Source organism: Salmo salar, chromosome ssa17 (genome assembly GCF_905237065.1).
Source record: "Salmo salar chromosome ssa17, Ssal_v3.1, whole genome shotgun sequence".
Lineage (NCBI taxonomy): Eukaryota > Metazoa > Chordata > Actinopteri > Salmoniformes > Salmonidae > Salmo > Salmo salar.
In genome coordinates this window covers 24,584,438-24,600,110 of record NC_059458.1, presented here as the reverse complement: position 1 = coordinate 24,600,110, position 15,673 = coordinate 24,584,438, and the positions used below count along the sequence as shown (strand labels likewise).

Genomic DNA, 15,673 nt, shown 5'->3' with positions numbered 1-15,673 from the left:
GAATCATTCGGATGTTCATTGGCAAACTTCAGATGGGCATGTATATGTATTCTTGAGCAGGGGGACCTTGCGGGCGCTGCAGGATTTCAGTCCTTCACGGCGTAGTGTGTTACCAATTGTTTTCTTGGTGACTATGGTCCCAGCTGCCTTGAGATCATTGACAAGATCCTCCCATGTAGTTCTGGGCTGATTCCTTACCGTTCTCATGATCATTGCAACTCCACGAGGTGAGATCTTGCATGGAGCTCCAGGCCGAGGGATATTGACAGTTCTTTTGTGTTTCTTCCATTTGCGAATAATCCCAACAAATGTTGTCACCTTCTCACCAAGCTGCTTGGCGATGGTCTTGTAGCCCATTCCAGCCTTGTGTAGATCTACAATCTTGTCCCTGACATCCTTGGAGAGCTCTTTGGTCTTGGCCATGGTGGAGAGTTTGGAATCTGATTGATTGCTTCTGTGGACATGTGTCTTTTTTACAGTTAACAAGCTGCGGTTAGGAGCACTCCCTTTAACAGTGTGCTCCTAATCTCAGCTCGTTACCTATATAAAAGACACCTGGGAGCCAGAAATTGAGAGCGGGTCAAATACTTATTTCCCTCATTAAAATGCAAATCAATTTATAACATTTTAGACATGTATTTTTCTGGATTTGTTTGTTGTTATTCTGTCTCTCACTGTTCAAATAAACCTACCATTAAAATTATAGACTGATCCTTTCTTTATCAGTGGGCAAATGTACAAAATCAGCAGGGGATCAGATACTTTTTTCCCCCACTGTAGGCTCTGACTGAACTGCTATTCTTCTCTGTGCTAGTTCTTGCTTAGTTAAATCCTTAGTTCTGGAATCTCAGATGTTCCTTAGTGAGAAGAGAACTAGACCGACTATGTTCTTTAGCTACAGTCCTTATTCTGATCTAACGGTGGGGTTCCCTCCCTGCTCCCGTCTCCTTACAGGGGCTTCAGAAGGGTTCCGCTCCACATTGGGCGGGTCCTAATGGGGATGGGTCTCTCTCCTCCTCTGGGGGGTCAACCCACCCCCTCTCGCACCCCCAGACGCCCCACAATCAGGTTGGACATTCCGCCACCCCATCGCCGCGGCAACAGGCTCTCAACCACCTCCCGTCCCCCCCTTCTCCCCCTCACTCTGCTACCTCAGGTGGAGCACCCGGCACCCCTGCTACCAAAGAGAGCACGCCCCTCGGCAACGGCCCCACAGCCACGGCAACAAAGGGGCCTGGGGAGACGACGACGGCCAATAGCACTGCCGCTGCGGAAAGCTTATCCAATCACATACAGTCGGCGGCGGGAGACGGCGGGACGAGCAACCGGTCCCCTCACCACAGCTCAGACAATCCTAAGGGGGGCGACCACACCCCCACCACCTCCGCCCCCCACAAGAAGATCAACAACATCCACCCGGCTGTCTCCTCGGCCGCTTCCTCCCCCATCTCTGCCATGTCCACCGCCACCCCCTCGCCCAAATCCACCGAGCCCGGCCAGTCGACGGGCCCGCACGGCCTCAACAGCCCCTCCACCACCACCGCCGCATTATCATCAGCCGGCCCCACCACCGTCGTCAATGGCAACGGCAAGGGGGGCATCTCCGAGGACTCCCAGAGCCCGTTGAAGGCGGACCCTCCTGCCACGTGTCGCAGACCCACGCCACCCCATGCCCGCACCCCCCCATCATCCTCTTCCTCCGTGTCCATCTACCCCTCCTCCACTGACGTGCTCAAGGCCTGCAGGTTAGACTGGGGGGGACCCACTAGCATGTCTTCTTGGGCTGTAGGAACTTTTTGATTGTCTCCCTCTTTTGGGAAGATGTAGTATTGCATTTGTTGGTAGAGGGAACTGTCAGAGCAGAGATTATACTGTAAAAGCAAGAGGCTAATCTTGTTTGTACCTTCTCTCTATTTGTCTCCTTTCCCTGTTTTTCTCTCTTTCAGAAATCTGGGGAAGAACGGTCTGTCTAGCAGCAGTATCCTGCTGGATAAGTGTCCCCCTCCTCGCCTGCCCCCTTCTCCCTCCCCAGTCCTGCCCAAGGACAAACTCAACCCCCCCACACCAAGCATCTATGTGAGTATGGAAGAAAGACTTCTTGTCATAGTATAATAATGAAAGGGGAATGTTTTAGTCAATGTTGTGATTCTGATGAGAATCTTACAAGTGTATATGTACTCAACATTCAAAAGGTGGTGTTTTGAAGACGTGAGGTATATATTTTCAATTGAAATAATATTGAATGTCCTATAAAAAAAAAATGTTATTGTGTATTTGATCCCCAGCTGGAGAATAAGAGGGATGCCTTCTTCCCTCCGCTGCACCAGTTCTGCACAAACCCCTCCAACCCTGTCACTGTCATCAGAGGGCTGGCCGGGGCGCTCAAACTGGGTGAGTCTACCATTTCTACTGCCACCTGCTGGTTAGGACTGTCATTACAATACCCGGTTTTGCCTTTTCTCATTTGGGCAAAAGTCCTTCCACCACCCTCTCTCCTCAGTGACCTTGAAACCGATAAGTGGTGGAGGAGATGTTAATTTGTTAGTAGGTGAACGGATGTGTCCTCCCCTCCTCAATAGCCATCTTTCATCAACTGCTCCCGAGTGGCGCAGCGGTCTAAGGCACTGCATCTCAGTGCTAGAGGCGTCACTACAGACCCTGGTTCGATTCCAGGCTGATCACGACCGACCGTGATTGGGAGTCCCGTAGGGCCCAGCGGGTTAGGGTATGGCCGGGGTAGGGCATCATTGTAAATAAGAATTTGTTCTTAACTGACTTGCCTAGTTAAATAAATAAATGGTTATGAGTATCCTACCTGATTCCTTCGAAGAGCTTTAAAATCCTCCCTTTGCCGCCTCCCCTCAATTACCTTTGACCTTTTTCGAAATGAGGCGAGAGAGGACGCAAGAGTTGAACCAATTCAGTTGAGAAATGCCCCATGAAGGAGTCCTTGGTGCCGACCATTAACTTTGATGTTGCACTTATGCAAGCCCCAATGCAGCTTGAGCATTAACAGGTTTCCATGCCCTTTATTTGAGTGAGTGCCCGCTTCCACCCCTTGTTCACTCTCGCTCTTTTTTTCATAACCATGTCCTACCTCTTTCCCCCTCTCTCAGACCTGGGTCTGTTCTCTACTAAGACCCTAGTGGAGGCTAACCCAGACCATCTGGTTGAGTGTCGTACCCAGCTGTCTCAGCCCGCTGACGAGAACTGGGACCTGAGTGGCACCAAGAAGATGTGGCGCTGCGAGAGCGGCCGAGCTCACACCACCATCGCCAAATACGCCCAGTACCAGGCTGCCTCCTTCCAGGAGTCACTACGGGTTAGAGGGACATACATACATACATACATACATGCATGCATGCATACACACACACCCCCAGAGTTTCCGTTAGGAAAATGTGGCGCTGGAGAACGTGAATGGAGAGATGTAAATTTACCGGATCCGTATGCAATGGGTGCGTAGACCATTAAGGTATCCACCTACGGTGCTCAGAATGACAGAAATCACATGTAGATTATGGTAATGCAGCTTAACAGAACATGCAACTCCTGTAATGAAGCTGACAATAAAACATCATTTTCAAACGTTTGCCAAAATGCAATTTGTTGGGAAACGCCATTCTAAACAGGTCACCTGGTAGCAGTTCCATATGTGACCGATGAAAATCTCTGTTAGAAACTTAGAAAGAGGGGGGATCTAGAGGAAACAACTAGGATGGGTTGTTAACCTCTATGGGCTAGGTGGGACGCAAGCGTCCCACCCGTGGTGCACTCCATCAACAGCAGGTGCATTTCAAGAGCGGCAAATTTGAATCCAAATAAATGTCAAAATTCAAATTTTTCAAACATACAACTATTTTACACCCTTTGAAAGATAAACATCTCCTTAATCTAACCACGTTTTCCGATTTCAAAAAGGTTTTACGGCGAAAGCATAAATTTAGAGTATGTTAGGACAGTACATTTACAAGAGTTGTGTGTAATGTTGTGCCAATTCAAAGACAGGCGTCACCAAAACCATAAAATCAGCTAAAATTATGCACTAACCTTTTACAATCTCCAACAGATGACACTCCTAGGACATTATGTTAGACAATGCATGCATTTTTAGTTCTATCAAGTTCATATTTATATCCAAAAACAGCGTTTTACTGTGGCGTTGATGTTCAGGAAATCGTTTCCCTCCAATAACCGGCATTCAAGTCAGCACCACAAATTAAATAATTAAAATTAGAAAACATTGGTAAAATATTATATTGTCATTTAAAGAATTATAGATTTACATCTCTTGAACGCAATCAACTTGCCAGATTTAAAAATAACCTTACTGGGAAATCACACTTTGCAATAATCTGAGCACTGCGCCCAGAAAAATACGCGTTGCGATACAGACTAGCCGCCATGTTGGGAAGATCTAAAATCGAAAATACTATGTAAATAATCCATTACCTTTGATTCTCTTCATCAGATGTCACTTCCAGGTATCACAGGTCCATAACGAATGTAGTTTTGTTCAAAAAAGCTCATCATTTATGTCCAAAAATCTCAGTCTTGTTAGCACATGATCTAAGCCCGCTGGACTTCACTTCATGAACGAGGGGGAAAAATATATTTACGTTCGTTCAAACATGTCAAACGTTGTATAGCATAAATCATTAGGGCCTTTTTTAACCAGAACATGAATAATATTCAAGGTGGACGAATGCATTCTCTTTTATAACGTATTGGAACGAGGGTACCCAACATGAACTCGCTCGCCAGGTGTCTAATGGGCCATCATCGTTCCATGGCTCTTGTTCGGTCAGATCTCCCTCCAGAAGACTCAAAACACTTTGTAAAGGCTGGTGACATCTAGTGGAAGCAATAGGAAGTGCCAAAATATTCCTCAGCCCCTGTGTTTTTCAATGGCATAGGTTTAAAGGTAATACAACACATCAGGTATCCACTTCCTGTCAGAATCTGTCTCAGGGTTTTGCCTGCCAAATGAGTTCTGTTATACTCACAGACACCATTCAAACAGTTTTAGAAACTTTAGGGTGTTTTCTATCCATATATAATAAGTATATGCATATTCTAGTTACTGGGTAGGATTAGTAACCAGATTAAATCGGGTAAAAAAAATTATCCAGCCGTGCAAATACTGCCCCCTAGCCCTAACAGGTTAATATGACTAGGATGGTGCCTTGGCTTCTGGACAACTAAAGAAAGTTGATCTGAAAACCAATAGAACAGTAGATAGATGGCATAGTGGTGGGTCCAATAGGGAAGTAGATGTAATAATTACACCTGTCTGTAGTCATTCTAAATACTTCACCAGAAAGCATTACTTGGCCACAGAGGGATTGAGGATCATTAGCTTATTTTGACAAAAATATCTGATTGTTTCAAATCACAAATCACCTATTCGGGAAGCCCGTAATGTGGGCAACGCGTGAGCCTATCTGAGTTGTGGCTGTCAGTAGAAAAAAACATCTCAAATATGAAGATAATGTGTGTTGAGTAAAATTAATGTTTAGACAAGAAGAAGGGGAGGGGTGTGTGGCAAAGATAGAGGCGAGTCGCTCTCCAGAATGACTCGACTGTTTCCCGCCAAATCTTACGCTTTCATTGTATGAATATTTAAAATAAATGTTTTATCAATTCCCCATTACATACAGTACCAGTCAAAAGTTTGGCAACACCTACTCATTTAAGGGTTTTTCACACATGGAATCATTTGGTAACCAAAAAAGTGTTAAACAAATCAAAATATATTTGAGATTCTTCTAAGTAACCACCCTTTGCCTTGACAGCTGTGCACAGTCTTGGCATTCTCTGCAGTGATATGCCATCACCAGTAGTAAATGTACCATTAATCCCTGTCATTTGGTAACATTGTTTTATAGTATTGCGTGTATTAGGGCTGGGCAATATGGCCAAAATGTCATATTCCGATAACAATACATATCACGATATAGCACATTTTCTGTAAATTCAATTTAGAAATAGACTCTCTCTGTACTGTTTCACATGATTCTTGCGACCGTCCTGCGGCATATTTTGCGTTGGACGGTTTTCTGGTCCATGTCAGACTTTTCATACCCTAACCACGTCCATGCAACCACCGGTGACCCTCTTTTAGGTACGAGCTCTGTGTCTCCGTGCTCTATGTCATGTTCACTCTCTTCCATGTTTGTGTTGCAAATTTCCTTCCACACGACAATTTAATTCCACTAAATTATTCAAATAATCTACAGACCGATAAGTATGTTAAAATGTATTTCCATCAAAATAAATGGCAATATTTTGTAATGGGATTTATTTTGGCCGGCGACTGTTTTATTCATCGGCTTTTCATCGGCAATTGTAGGCTAACGGAAACCCTGACCCACACACAGACCTGTTTCCCAATGCTCGGTGTCTTTTTGAATGGGATCCTCTTTACTCTCAGGAGGAGAATGAGAAGAAGGCGTTGAAGGAGCCCTCAGACACTGAGCCAGCATCAGCAGAGAGGTGAGCAACACACACACCTGTCAGGATTTCTCACTGATATATTCACAACCGTTGAACCTTTTCTAATCATCATTTCTTCCTGCTGTGTTCAGTGCGGCACGCAAAAGGAGGGGTCCCCTAAAGCACATCAAATTTGGGACCAACATCGACGTGTCGGACGAAAGAAAGTACGTGTTTGTGTGGTCAGACATGGCATTGGTCACACGTTAGAAAATTTTGCTAAACCACATTGCCTCCTCTGAACACACCCCCTTTCTCCTTGTCCCCCAGGTGGAAGCTACAGCTGCAGGAGCTGAGTAAGCTGCCTGCGTTCGCCAGGGTGGTGTCTGCTGGCAATCTGCTCAGCCACGTAGGACACACCATCCTGGGCATGAACACTGTCCAGCTCTACATGAAGGTCCCCGGCAGCAGAATACCAGGTAGATGGACACATTATACGCACGCGCGCACACACACACTGTACATATTAGGCAAGGGCACGGTACTGCGATTCAATTTTATAGGACAAGCTGTTGTGGCTTCTAGTGCTTTTTTATATATTACTTACAAAGACAGACTGTTAAAGATGCACTATGCAGAAATCCCTCTACCATTTCCTGGTTGAAATTCTAATAGTTTGCCTAATTCACTTTGTGCCAAGACAAGCAAGTACAGTGTAGAGAATCATTAAACCGCTGTGAAATATATTTTCCGTAACCAAGAATATTGTATTTTCAGCTGTTTTAAAGCTGGTGTACAAAACCGAAAGAGGCAAAAACTAAAGTTAAGAATGGAAAGCATGGAAATGTATCACATAACAGATCTAGTGCGTTCTAGACTTGCTTTCAATGAGAATGACAGATCTATAAATAACATTTCTATGTGATTTATTATTTTTTTGGTGGGGGGGGGGCGCCCAAAAAGTTACATAATACAGTTCTAACTCGGTCTTGCTTTATCTCTGTGGTCCAGGTCATCAGGAACACAATAACTTCTGCTCTGTCAACATCAACATCGGCCCTGGGGACTGTGAGTGGTTTGCTGTGCCAGAACCCTACTGGGGAGTGATGAGCAACTTCTGTGAAAAGTAAGGACCTAACAACCATAGAGGCTAGTGATTATACAATAGTGATGTTGTCAGTGAATGAGAAATGTGTGGGGGGGGTCTGCGAGAACAGCAGAGAAAAGGATATATACAAAAGAAGGAACGACGTCAGATGGGGTGTCAAGGTGAGGATCGGCTTCTTTTGTGCCTCGCTTTGAACACGAAGAACAAACTGTCTGAATGAAAAGGGAGTGATTCAGAGAGATATTGAGTGAAAGGAAGGAAAGGAGCTGAATTGAATCCAGGAATGAGGGCATTAATGAAACAAGGGAGATCTAACTAACCCATCTCTTCTCTCTGGCCTTCCACAACAAAACTAGTCTGATTTTAAACACAGACAAAGGAATGGCCCAGAAGACAGAAAAGACTGAAATTAGATGGTCTTTAATACGAGTCCTAATTCCACATCTCTTACAGAAATGAGAAAAGACTGAAAATAAATACTTCCCCTCGCTCTTTTCCTCCCCCTCGCTCTTTTCCTCCCCCTCGCTCTTTTCCTCCCCCTCGCTCTCCATCAGAAACAACATCAACTTCCTGATGGGTTCGTGGTGGCCCAACCTGGAGGACCTGTATGAGGCAGATGTGCCTGTCTACCGGTTCATCCAGCGGCCGGGGGACCTGGTGTGGCTCAACACAGGCACCGTCCACTGGGTCCAGGCCATCGGCTGGTGCAACAACATCGCCTGGAACGTAGGACCCCTCAGTGGTAAGCCTCTGATGCAGCTTTTGCTTGCTCCTTCGGTTACTGTAAAACACTTAGTAATTAAAAAAATACATTTATGAATAGAATTTCATACATGGATATTATCTCTTGAAGTGATAGTTGACTCCAGAATCAGTTTGTCAGCTGTTTCTGGACCTGTTAAGTGTTGTAATTAATTTCACAACATCCACAGCCCACCAGTACAAGCTGGCCGTGGAGCGTTACGAGTGGAACAAGCTCCAGAGCGTCAAGTCCCATGTACCCATGGTGCACCTCTCCTGGAACATGGCCCGCAACATCAAGGTGTCTGACCACAAGCTCTTCCAGATGATCAAGTAAGTCACCATCTTTTACAGTTTAGTTTCACCCTGTGAGCATCTCTCCTGCCACATGTTAGAACTGTGTGTCCAGTCTGCCATGAGGGGTGGAGAGTGACACAGGGATGCAAACTAGTTTCCTCTCGGCCAAATAGGTGACCTATGTGATTCGTGTAGATCCGATGAGAGGGGGGGGGGCACTTTGGATCACTACTGGCTGTAAGCGAACAAGTGATGTGCGATAGGCGCAATACTGGCTGTATCCAAGGCTCAGCCAATCATTCACATAACAACAGAATGCAGCACAGCACGCGACTGAAGAGATGATCAATTTGCTAGTTACAGAATCAGTGCGCGCTCTGGAAAGACAGCAGTAGGGTGCAAAGGCAGTTTGCCAGTTACAGTAGCGCATCCCTGAACGATAACGAAGAGGCAGGTGAGAAGTTTGACCACGGAGACGGGGTGAGAAGGTGATGAAGCGTACTTCATGAGCTGCAACCGAAACACAACTGGTATTTGGAAAGTTTTTGAGGTGAGGGAGAAAGTGTGGTGGATCAAGAATTGTAAGCATGATTAAATATCTTGCTGTGGTAGCTGGATCGAATTCTCTGTTAGCTAGCCAGAAAAATGTTGAGCAACAACTTAACTGATCAAATAATTGAGTTTGTTTTGAAAATTTGCTGCCTAATGAAGTCCGATAGCTAGCTAGATAACGTTACAACATCAGATGAGCTAACGTTAGTAACCTAACCAATTCGCTATAGTATTAACTGGTATATGACTCCTTGCAGTGGATAAAAAGAGGTATGCCAGGTGTACTCTCTGCCTGAAAGAGATCAATTATGTCAACAAAGGGTATCATGCTCTGCTGGCACATTGTACAACAGATGTCCACAGGCAGAAAGTGTACAATGTAATAACGTGCAGTGTAGCCCAAAGATATTGCTTTTGTTGTGTTGAACTTGACAGTAAAACTTTTGTGTGAGTGGGGAATATTACATTTTTTACTCAGTGAACGTTATCTTTGTACAAATGTGCACTTGATCGACGTCTACTAGACTGGCCACTATTTTAGAGCAAAAATAGAATGCCTGTTTCATTCTATTTCTACATAGTTTTTTCCCCTCGTGCAATATTTAGGTGTGTGTGTGTGTGTGTGTGTGTGGTCACAAGCGTTCTATTATAAAGGCTGTCATGGCTAACTGCAATATTAGTGTATTGTTTTTTTCCCTCAAGACTTCGAGTGTCATTTGCAGTAAAGTCTAGGCAACAAATAACACTGGATTGCTTTCCTTACGTTATTTTGCTCTGAGTTAGGTTCACATTAACTACTTTTTATTTTACACAGAGACTGATCATGTTATTTTGTTGTTTAATTAGTTAAAACCTGCATTTCCCCTTAGCAGGGATATTTTTGCATGTCTCAGCGCAACCAAAAAAAAGTGACCTTTTTATGCCCTCAGCAGTTTGCATCCCTGGAGTGACAGGGCTTCAGATTGGATGATGACGTGCATTTTGATGATGTGGCTGCTGGAAAACGTAACCTTAAAATGTGTAGGTGTCTGAGTTTCTTTTAATGTGATGGTGTGTTTGCTGTAGGTACTGCCTGCTGAGGACGCTGAAGCAGTGTCAGTCGGTGAAGGAGGCTCTAGCCGCAGCAGGGAAGGAGACAGTACTGCAGAGCAGGAACAGGGATGAGCCTGCGCACTACTGCACCATCTGTGAGGTACGTCAGGGGCTCCGGCCCATTTCAACCCCTAGTCCCTTACCCAAGCTGCTACCCCACACAGTCATTACATTGTCAGTATTGATAGGTTTGTTTTGAGTAACTGACAGTAATGTTCCGGTTGACGACTGAGTAAATGACTACAGTCCATGACTATCATATGAGTAACTGACAGGATTATGTGTTGACGACTGAGTAATTGACTACAGTCCATGACTATCATATGAGTAACTGACAGGATTATGTGTTGACGACTGAGTAAATGACTACAGTCCATGACTATCATATGAGTAACTGACAGGATTATGTGTTGACGACTGAGTAAATGACTACAGTCCATGACTATCATATGAGTAACTGACAGGATTATGTGTTGACGACTGAGTAATTGACTACAGTCCATGACTATCATATGAGTAATTGACAGGATTATGTGTTGACGACTGAGTAATTGACTACAGTCCATGACTATCATATGAGTAACTGACAGGATTATGTGTTGACGACTGAGTAATTGACTACAGTCCATGACTATCATATGAATAACTGACAGGATTATGTGTTGACGACTGAGTAAATGACTACAGTCCATGACTATCATATGAGTAATTGACAGGATTATGTGTTGACGACTGAGTAATTGACTACAGTCCATGACTATCATATGAGTAACTGACAGGATTATGTGTTGACGACTGAGTAATTGACTACAGTCCATGACTATCATATGAGTAACTGACAGGATTATGTGTTGACGACTGAGTAAATGACAGTTTCTGACTTGAGTGTCTGTGTTGGTTGACTGTTACTGGTGTGTGTGTGTGTGTGTGTGTGCGCGTTGGTTGATTGTATTACAGATAGGAATGGGCATTTTACATGTTTTGACTGTTCATATTTTTTTTTAGTACTCAAATGGAGAAAAAAAAGCACATTTATCTATTTGTGAACGACAATGCCTAATATCATAAGCATTACAGATAACGAATCCTAATTGCTAAATTGCCTTATATTTATTCAGTGAATGAAAAAAAAAAAAAGTGCCATTTAAGATGAGTTTGTTAACTGTAATATCAACAGGTTATATTATATCGTGGAACAGTCCTCAAAAAAGTAGTAACCTCAGCAATGTGGCGCTTGCTTGTAGAATGGCATAACCTTGTTTTGTTAATTTGGCAGACAAGACTCTTCTTTCCCGCGCGCTTATCAAAGTCAAGACACCTACACTACATGACCAAAAGTATGTGGACGCCTGCTCATCGCCTATCTCGTTCCAAAATCATGGGCATTAATATGGAGTTGCTTCCACTCAGCCGCGAGCCTCAGTGAGGTCAGGCGATTGGGCCTGGGTCGCAGTTGGTGTTCCAATTAATCCCAAAGGTGTTCGATTGGGTTGAGGTCAGGGCTCTGTGCAGGCCTATCAAGTTCTTCCACACCGATCTCGACCAACCATTTCTGTATGGACCTTGCTTTGTGCACGGGGGCGTTGTCATGTTGAAACAGGAAAGGGCCTTCCCCAAACTGTTGCCACAAAGTTGGAAGCATAGAATCATCTAGAATGTCACTATGTTGTAGCATTAAGATTTCCCTTCACTTGAACTAAGGGGCCTAGCCCGAACCATGAAAAACAACCCCAGACCATTATTCCTCCGCCACCAAACTTTACAGTTGGCACTATGCATTCGGGCAGGTAGTGTTCTCCTGGCATTCGACAAACCCAGATTTATCCGTCAGACTGCCAGATGGTGAAGCGTGATTCATCACTCCACAGAACGCGTTTCCATTGCTCCAGAGTCCAATGGCGGCTAGCTTTACACCACTCCAGCCGACGCTTGGCATTGCGCATGGTCAACTTAGGCTTGTGTGCATCTCCTCAGCCATGGAAATCCATTTCATGAAGCTCCAGATGAACAGTTGTTGTGCTAATGTAGCTTCCAGAGGCCATTTGGAAGTTGGTAGTTAGTGTTGCAACCGGCAACAGACAATTTTTACGCGCTTCAGCACACGGCGGTCCCGTTCTGAGCTTGTGTGGCCTACCACTTCGCAGCGGAGCCGTTGTTGCTCCAAAATGTTTCCACTTCACAATAACAGCACTTACAGTTGACCGGCGCAGCCCAAGCAGGGCAGAAATTTGACGAAATGACTTGTTTGGCCATGTGTATTTTATTGTTAAAAAAATATGTAATTTAACAGAATAACATAGAATAGTGTGAATTGCATCTTGCGTCTGGAACAGTTATTCTCAGGGATCATTTTAAACGGGGCTCAATTTGGCCAGTTCAGGGTTACAGACCCAAACCTTTTGGATATACAGAAGTTCTATTTAGTTATTATGCCTGTTCTTTGGAATATTTTTAATGGGTTAACAGTTCTCCATTGAACACTGCATGGGGATGAATTATGGCCAGGACATCAGTTTCGTGAATAGGCCTAGGCTTAGTGATTCTGATAAATGTCTTTATCAAAGTCATGTTTTTAGTGTGGAACAACGTTGAATAACCAATTCTGAATGCCGCTAGCAGTTTGCAAGGTAGGGTTGTCATTAATGTTAGTTACCACAGCCACATAGTCAAAGTCAGCCTGTTTCAACAATTTTAGTTTCATAAAATCTCTTATTTTAAACCTTTATCCCTAACCACACTGTTAACCTTATGCCTAACCTTAAGCACATTTTTGTTTGCGGGACACAGCCCCTATATGGAAAGATAAGACTCACGAACATGGTGTTCTCCATTTTGCTTTTAGGAACCCAAAAGCATCTTGACTCGTCTGAAGTCTGTACAGCCGATTATGCCAACTTCTGTCTGTAGCCCATCAGTTTGGGCTACACACTAATATGACCCCTCTGTGGAAAGGTTTTGCTCCACAGGCCTCACAAGACTCGTCTGAAGGTGCACCAGTTGAAAAAATGAATGGAAGTATATATGGAGACAGTTTAGTGCCAAAAATAAGGGTTTAAATATATGTAAAAAAACAAAAATATTTTGTTGACTGATCTTATCTCTCAGATATAGGACAGACACTACAGAACAAACTTCATTGGGTTTATTTTTGGGAACTGTTCCATGTAGTGAATCTGTTATTCATTGTGTTTGTATGGGCTATATATCTATCGCCCTCTCACACTACCGGGGTCACTAAGAAAGGTCCATGTTTTTGAAAGAAAAGCAAAACAAAATTGCCCTTTTAAAATAATATCAAATTGATCAGAAATAGTGTAGACATTATTAATGTTGTAAATGACTATTGTAGCTGGAAACTACTTTTTTTTTTTTAATTTCATGGAATATCTACATAGGCGTACAGAGGCCCATTATCAGCAACCATCACTCCTGTGTTCCAATGGCACGTTGTTAGCTAATCCAAGTTGATCATTTTTTAAAGGCTAATTGATCATTAGGAAACCCTTTTTGCATTTGTGTTAACACAGCTGAAAACTGTTGTTCTGATTAAAGAAGCAATAGAACTGGCCGCCTTTAGACTAGTTGAGTAGCTGGAGCATCAGCATTTGTGGGTTCAATTACAGGCTCAAAATGGGCAGAAACAAAGAACTTCTGAAACTCGTCAGTCTATTCTTGTTCTGAGAAATGAAGGTTATTCCATGCGAGAAATTGCCAAGAAACTGAAGATATCGTACAACGCTATGTACTACTCCCTTCACAGAACAGCGCAAACTGGTTCTAACCAGAATAGAAAGAGGAGTGCTTCACAAGTCCTCAACTGGCAGCTTCATTAAATAGTACCCGCAAAACACCAGTCTCAATGTCAACAGTGAAGAGGTGACTCCGGGATGCTGGCCTTCTAGGCAGAGTAGCAAAGAAAAAGCCAGATCTCAGACTAGCCAATAAAACGAAAATATTAAGATGGGCAAAAGAACACACACTGGACACACGAAGATTGGAAAAAGTGTTATGGACAGACAAATTAAATTTTGAGGTGTTCGGATCACAAAGAAGAACATTCGTGAGACGCAGAAAACATGAAGATGCTGTAGGAGTGCTTGACGCCATCTCAAGCATGGTGGAGGCAAACTGATGGTCTGGGGGTGCTTTGGTGGTGGTAAGGATTTGAACAGGGTTAAAGGGATCTTGAAGAAGGAAGACTCACTCCATTTTGCAATGCCATACCCTGTGGACGGCACTTAATTGGAGACAATTTCCTCCTACAACAGGACGGGACCTAAAGCACAGCTCCAAACTATGCAAGAACAATTTAGGGAAGAAGCAGTCAGCTGGTATTCTGTCTATAATGGTGTAGCCAGCAAAGTCACCGGATCTCAACGCTATTGAGCTGTTGTGGGAGCAGCTTGACCGTATGGTACGTAAGAAGTGCCCATCAAGCCAATCTAACTTGTGGGAAGTGCTTCAGGAAGCATGGGCTGATATCTCTTCAGATTACCTCAACAAATTGACAACTAGAATGACAAAGGTCTGCAAATGGAGGGTTCTTTGACGAAAGCAAAGTTTGAAAGACAGTTACTTCAATTAAAAATGTATAACACAGCCTTCCCTGTGGCTCAGTTGGTAGAGCATGGTGTTTGCAACGCCAGGGTTGTGGGTTCGATTACCACGGGGGGCCAGTACGGGGGGAAAAAATTGTATGTATGCATTCACTACTGTAAGTCGCTCTGGATAAGAGCGTCTGCTAAATGACAAATGTAAAATGTATAACCTTGTCAACATCTTGACTATTTCCTATTCATTTTGCAACTCATTTCATGTATATTTTAATGGGAATTTAAGTGACCCCAAACTGTTGAACGGTAGTATGTATGTTAATTCTACTTCAAGGTGTGTTAAAATTCTAAATGAAATAGCTAGATGGTCCTTGGTATGACCTTAAACCAATTCCCTACAGCTCAGTAGAACCCTCCCCCGGCTTACAGGGATATGACTGAACAGCTTCAAGATGGAGTTTTCACCTCAGGTCCACTACTCTATTACGCATGCCCATCCCTAGTTACTGACGTGTTGGTTGACTGTGTTCCAGGTGGAGGTGTTTAACCTGCTGTTTGTGCGGAGCGAGCTCCTCTCCAGGAAGCAGAAGCAGTACGTGGTTCACTGTCAGGACTGTGCCCGGAAAGGCAGCGCCGAGCTGGACAACTTTGTGGTTGTAGAGAAACACCGGATGGATGATCTCATGCAGGTCTACGACCAGTTCACACTAGTAAGTCACACTTTGATTTGGCTCTATTGACATTGTTGGGTTGTACATAGAGATCCTATTAAAGGACTACTTCCTCATTTGATTGGTATATTGGCCAGTGTTTGTCGTGTGAGTTCCATGTGCATTTCAATAAATGGAATTCTATAAAATACCTTTTCCTGTTTCATGCGTTGAATCGGTATTGA

The 15,673-nt window shown here is 43.8% G+C and overlaps 1 protein-coding gene across 4 annotated transcripts in view; it reads left to right on the top strand.

Annotated features, from left to right (window-relative positions):
- The window catches only part of LOC106575616 (lysine-specific demethylase 6A), a 52,857-nt gene that overhangs the window by 35,295 nt on the left and 1,889 nt on the right, over nt 1-15,673 (top strand). For 2 of the 4 annotated variants that reach the window (XM_045699152.1, XM_045699151.1), the window contains 12 exons: nt 955-1,745; nt 1,947-2,076; nt 2,286-2,391; nt 3,117-3,322; nt 6,353-6,495; nt 6,588-6,662; nt 6,766-6,914; nt 7,447-7,561; nt 8,098-8,285; nt 8,476-8,617; nt 10,199-10,325; nt 15,312-15,488. In XM_045699152.1, coding sequence (XP_045555108.1) covers nt 955-1,745; nt 1,947-2,076; nt 2,286-2,391; nt 3,117-3,322; nt 6,353-6,495; nt 6,588-6,662; nt 6,766-6,914; nt 7,447-7,561; nt 8,098-8,285; nt 8,476-8,617; nt 10,199-10,325; nt 15,312-15,488 — 2,349 coding nt within the window. The remainder of the gene's footprint in view (nt 1-954; nt 1,746-1,946; nt 2,077-2,285; nt 2,392-3,116; nt 3,323-6,352; nt 6,496-6,587; nt 6,663-6,765; nt 6,915-7,446; nt 7,562-8,097; nt 8,286-8,475; nt 8,618-10,198; nt 10,326-15,311; nt 15,489-15,673) is intronic. The other 2 variants (XM_014152229.2, XM_014152228.2) reach the window with 1 other exon arrangement.